This window comes from Sapajus apella, unplaced genomic scaffold (genome assembly GCF_009761245.1).
Source record: "Sapajus apella isolate SASKATOON/1434 unplaced genomic scaffold, GSC_monkey_1.0 scaffold81, whole genome shotgun sequence".
In the NCBI taxonomy this organism is placed as follows: Eukaryota; Metazoa; Chordata; class Mammalia; order Primates; family Cebidae; genus Sapajus; species Sapajus apella.
In genome coordinates, this window is record NW_022437021.1 from 8,013,424 (window position 1) to 8,019,241 (window position 5,818).

A 5,818-nucleotide genomic window follows, 5' to 3' on the forward strand; every position below is an offset into this window, starting at 1 on the left:
CTGTCTGGCTTACAGAAATGAAAAGGGCATGATAAATTTGTTTATTCAGAAGATTTGGTTCTGAAAAATGAAACCAGGGCATGAAGTATATCAGTAATAGTAAGGTATACTGTTGGACACCAGTTAAAAGTATATGCTATGTATCAATGTGAGATAAGTTGAGTTACAAAGGTAGATAAGTAAAATAATTGATAGAAGACATGGCATTCTAAGCGTCTATTAAGGTTCTGTGACTTATCAGTTATTTGAACTTGAACTTGGATAGCTATTCTAAACAGAACCCTCTGGGTAGAATAACACAAATGATTTTTTATCCAGATACATAGACACACAGGGAAGAGTCCTCTTGAGTCACCATCTGGGCTAAATAACTTGCACTTAATAGATGGCACATAAGGATTATGGCACCTGGGCACTTACATGCTGAATGTCCATTGAGCAGAGTGTACAATTCTAATTACACATGACAGTCAAAAACTGTCTGAATTGTATATTGCTTCTATTTCTATCCAGTCAGAACTTACTCTTAACAGTTCAAAGTGTGATTGATGAATGACAAGAAAATAAGTTAAGTTGACTTTAAAACTTTCAGGTAGCCATGTGACAACGAACCTAAAATTTGGAGGAAGCAACCCAATAGCAACAAAATATAAATGCTTTGAAAATTGAAAATTACATTGGGAAGATGGAATAAAGCTATCAAACTATCCATGGTGATAAAAACTATTGCTTCTGAATGTGTTGGTTTCAACAACACATCATCTCTACTCGCCTTTTTTGACTTATAGAAATGATAGTTTATATGTTTTTCAAGATAACAATTAGGCTTTGTTAAGATAGTATCACTGTTTTGAAGAAAAATTAGTTTAGTTGATTTTTTATAGAGTTTATTTATCATGATGAAATATCGTTCTGTTAGGTTTATACTGGAGAAATCTAGATATATGAAATAAAAGGAAAACAAGAAGCACACGTGGTGGGAAAAGATTACCATTAAGCTTCTTTTGATTGGAGCAAAAAGTAGAAAGACACATGCTTATCAGAGAGATATTGTGTTGGAAGTATTGATCAAAATGTAGAGCTATGATTTAGAAGAAGGGGGAAGCCATCAAAATTGTGATGCCCATGAAAATAGAAATCTTAAAAAAGAGATTTGGAAAAAGCAGTGCATAGTAACCAGACCTGGAAGAGAGTGAGCAAAGTGAGAAGATAAAACTAGCAGAACTATGAAATAGCTTTTATTATTCATTCTGAGATTTAGGGAATCCAAGAAGGTAGTGGGAATCTGACCAGGTGAGTTAAAAATCTGGTTCAAAATTTTATAAGTACATCACTCTCATTTTCTGTGGCAATTAATTCTTTATATTTTGAGAATTATAATAAAAATATGTAAATGAAGTCAACAGAAACTTAAGGTAAAACAGTACATCCTAGGGTTAGCCTTATCTTGGGAGATAGTTCTTGACCATGTTGGGGAAGAAATTGGGCTGTCAATAAGGAACAGTTTTTTATAAAAGACTAGTTTGAGTTTGGACACTGAAAAGGGGCTCCTGGGTGGCAGTGCTTCATAAATTCTCCTACTGACTTTGGTCAGTAGCTGTGTTAGGTAACAAATCACACTGTTGCATGTCCCCATGTTCTCTCTGGTTTATTCCATCACTGGAAATTGGAAATAAATGCTAGAAGTCACTCTGGACTTGTTGAAGGCAGAAGCTTTGCCTCCTAGCATTCTGCAGAGGGGAAGTAAGTCGGGAGAACTTTATAAAATCAGTATCTTTTTAACTTTATAAAGTAGATGTATCATAAGGGCTTATGGTTTCACACTCTTAGCTGAATTTGTCTCTACTATAGGCAGAGACCCTTATAATCCAAATAAAGTAGGACTATGAAAGAGGTAGTGTAAATCAAGAACCCTTAAGGCACATTAAAGTGAGTAAAAAGACTTAGTAACAGAATAGACTTGGAGTATATAATTTAGAAGAAACATAAAATAATAAAACCAAGGATTTGGGCCTGGAAACTGAGAGGAAAAAATGTGTTAATTTAGACACAAGTAGGATATTTGTAAAGGGAAACATATTTAATAAGGAAAATAATTGTTTAAATATTTTCATTTTAAATTTGAAAAGGCACAGTTACATTCAAGGAGAGAAGAGTTGTGAATAGGTGACTGGAGATAATTTGAGAATTTTCTGTGCAAAAACAATCTGGGATAGGAACACAGTTTGTTCTTTCTCAACCCCAGTTAACTAGTTGTGTCTACCTTGAGCCTCAAATTGAAAAAGAGTTTTGGTCCACAGCTAAGCTCAGCAGGAAAGCCCCGTGATCAATTTCCAATATCAATCATGCAATCTAGTGGCAAGACTGACAATGATCACTTACCTGCCTTCACAAGAGAGACGTGGGTGGTGCTGAGCTAACTGGGCAAGAAAGTAGAGTGAGAGATCCATCCACATCATGAGTGTAGAGCCTCAGTATTTTCCAGACTTGGGTGTGAGAAGGTATTATAGGGTTAGAACACATAAAGAGATTTGGAAGGAAACCCAAGAAAGTGTAGTATCGTAGAAACCAGGAGAGGAGAGGAGGACATAACAAAGGCTGTGGTCAACATGGACACATTCTTCCACCAAAGCTGTACGAAGAATGAGAGTGGAGTAATACCTGGACTGGGCAGTGACATGATTTGGCACCAGGTCTTACATCTTGGGAAGGATTACATTGCTTCAGGGAATGACGAAGTGAATCACAATGAGGAAGCATAGTCCAATTTATGTATTACACAATTAAAGAATTATTAAGTCACGTCTCTGCTTCCATTTGCTTGGATATTATCATTGCATTGTCATTAAAATCAGATCATTAGTTTGGATAATACAGACCTCAGGGGGGGGAAATTACTCAGTTTAACTGTTAAAAATTGAATAAATGTGTTTTCTAAACTTGTTTTAAAACTATTGTTTAGAACTCATGTGAAGGCAACTTTAAGAGATGCATCTCTTAAGACACAATTTTAAATGGTGCATCTCTGAAATTCACAGTAAGCCAAATCTTACTATAGAACTTTCTTACCATATATTCACCATTACATAGATTCAGATATGTGTTCTTATACTCTTCAGTTAGTGTCTAAGTAGAACAGAGGCGTTCTACAACCATACTTTTTATTTATCAAAAAGAAAAAGATGTCCAGATTCTCACCATCTGTCTGACTTACAAATGCACCTGACTAAAAATAAACCATTCAGGAATAAGCCATTCACACTTCCTCTGCAGTGACTGAAGTGTTTGTTGAGATATCCGTATTAAATTAAGAAACTTGGCGCTCTGGTCCTTTAATGGTGCTGACATTCTGACTCACAGATGCCTGAGGGAAGTCAGAACACTGGACACCAGCAGACCGGCAGTTGGGAGCCTGATGGAGGACAAGTGGGGCCTCAAGGACAGGTACATGACAGAAGCACAGGGGGAAAAAAAAAAGAAAAGAAAAATGGCAAGTTGACCTGGAAAAAAAATGGGGAGATTTGTAAGAAGAGTAAGTTAAAGTAGCAGAATACTTTTATGTAGCCCTTACAACAACAACAAGAAAAAAAAAATAAAAGGGAAATAAAGAATGATTTCTGAGATTTGTTGATAGGAGAAAAACCAAAGAATCCAGACTTTTCATGAAATGTTTACTGTTATTATCCAAGCAACATTATTAACTAGTTGTGTCCTGACTAAAGATTATATAAGCTAATTGGTACTTAGAAAGCCTTGGATTTTTTTTAAAAAAGTTATAGAACAGTTAAATTTATAAAACATATTGGTAGAATTACCATAAAAATACCATATTTTAAAATTTGGCTTATAAAGAACAATGTATAATCATCATTACATGACATTTACAAAGTGTTTCCTAGGATATGATTAAGCTCTTTCACTGTAAACTTTAAAAAAAATCTGTAGCTTGAGTTTTGCTTTAACATTATCATTCATTTCAAAGACTTTGTTTCCTGATAAAACTGGCAAAAGGTTAAGATTTTGCTATTCAGTAATATTTGACAAAATGTGATTTATTGTTTTTTTTTTTTGTCAGAAGAAATAAAAACAAGAGTTCATCACTAAAGAGGTATGCCGACAGCATAAATCTCATGATTAGCTAAAAACTGGAATCATCTGGAAAAATAAACAAGACTCATCATGTCCTTTTCTGTCCATAACCAGAAGGGCAGCAAAAGGCCTTTGCCACTGGAGCCTCTTCTTTTGCCCCAAGTTCCACGTAGCAATTACCTGCACTTTCAAGAGGAGAAACAACGACTACACCTCAAGAAATTCCTTATTCATAGGATGTTTCTAGTGGCCAAGATACAAGCAAATGTAGACAAAAAAGATATTGCTGACTACTATGAGCAAGTGTTTCAGTCAGTTTTGAAATATCACCTAGGAGAAGCAGTGACAGGATTACTGCTCATATATCCTACCTCCATTCTGCATATCCTCGAGTCCTCCAGTGGCACACTCTACCAAATTCTTTTAGATTATATTGGCCATGAAAAAGATGAAACAAAATTTTTTATTCAAAAAATGAAAATTATAGTCATTTCTCATAACATCCCAACGAGGCTTTTTATGCAATGGCATGTTTCAGTGATAAAAGTGCCAGTTATGTATCTCGATGATGTGACACAGTCACAAACCTTAAAAGAGGTCATCACAGATTTTCTCATACAAACTCATAAACTGTCAATTCACCTTTGTAAGACTGTTAAAGTGGGCACTAAAGGACCAGGTGATAACTTACACCAAACTGCAGCTGACCTACTTCTCCCAGAACAAATCATAAAGTACCTATGCAAATCCGAAGAATTCATGGACCCAGCAACATTTATAAACATGTATAACAGACCCATACACATCACTCTGGATTCTGAGGTGGTGTGGCCTGCTCCTTCACGTTTCTAGGATTAAGAGCAATAATGTGCTTATGTCTCTTAAGGAATTTGTGCTACTTAAATAGAAAGAAAATATTTTTAAAGTTACTTGCCTCTTTTAAAAGAAAAGAAACAGAACATTGCAATATACACAGAGATAATATAATAATCTTTACAGAGTATGTTCAGCTAAACTTTTAAAATGTATCTATTCATTGCAATATTAAGTTCAATACATTATTTTAATAGGTAGATGGGTTTAATAAGTTTGTTATAACTTCTCAAATGTTAACATCATTTTCATGAAATGACACTTTTTAAAAGAAAAGTATGCATGAGTATGCATGAAAAAAGACAAACGGAATTCAGATTATCATTCAATCGCTCAACAGTTAATGAATAGTCACCATGTAGTATGACTGTACGTAGCAGAAGTACAGTATTCTGAGGGTACGAAATTGAGAAGAAAAGTCCCACTCTTGAGTTCCTTGCAATCTAAGGTTAGAGGCAAGTACATGTAAGTAGTTATGGTAGGATATATACTATAATATATATTATAGTATAATATAATATATTATTATAGTGGCAGTATATAGGAAGGGCTTTGACAGCACAAGTGAAGGGATAATCATTGTATAATTCCTGCATTCAGAAAACAAAATCTAATTATTGAAAATATTTCTAAAGCTCACATATTCTGGACTATATAATCAAGAATACTGAGACCATTATAAAGCTACAGAAAACAATAGCTATTTGGAATGACAAAAAAAAATACATTATCAGATGGCGTTGTGCTACTCCATGCAACATCGTTTATTGAACATCCCTTCATGTTACAGACATTTGCCAGGTGCTAAGGGACACAGCAGGGTACACAGAACACATTATCTGCCCACTATTAAAAT

General features: G+C 34.7%; 1 protein-coding gene across 1 annotated transcript; it reads left to right on the forward strand.

The window, feature by feature from the left end:
* Positions 1–4,074: 4,074 nt before the first annotated feature.
* Positions 4,075–5,018, forward strand: TEX47 (testis expressed 47). Its single transcript, XM_032252986.1, has one exon. It carries the CDS (start codon positions 4,180–4,182, stop codon positions 4,939–4,941), a length of 762 nt encoding a protein of 253 aa, XP_032108877.1. The 5' UTR covers positions 4,075–4,179; the 3' UTR covers positions 4,942–5,018.
* Positions 5,019–5,818: the final 800 nt, after the last annotated feature.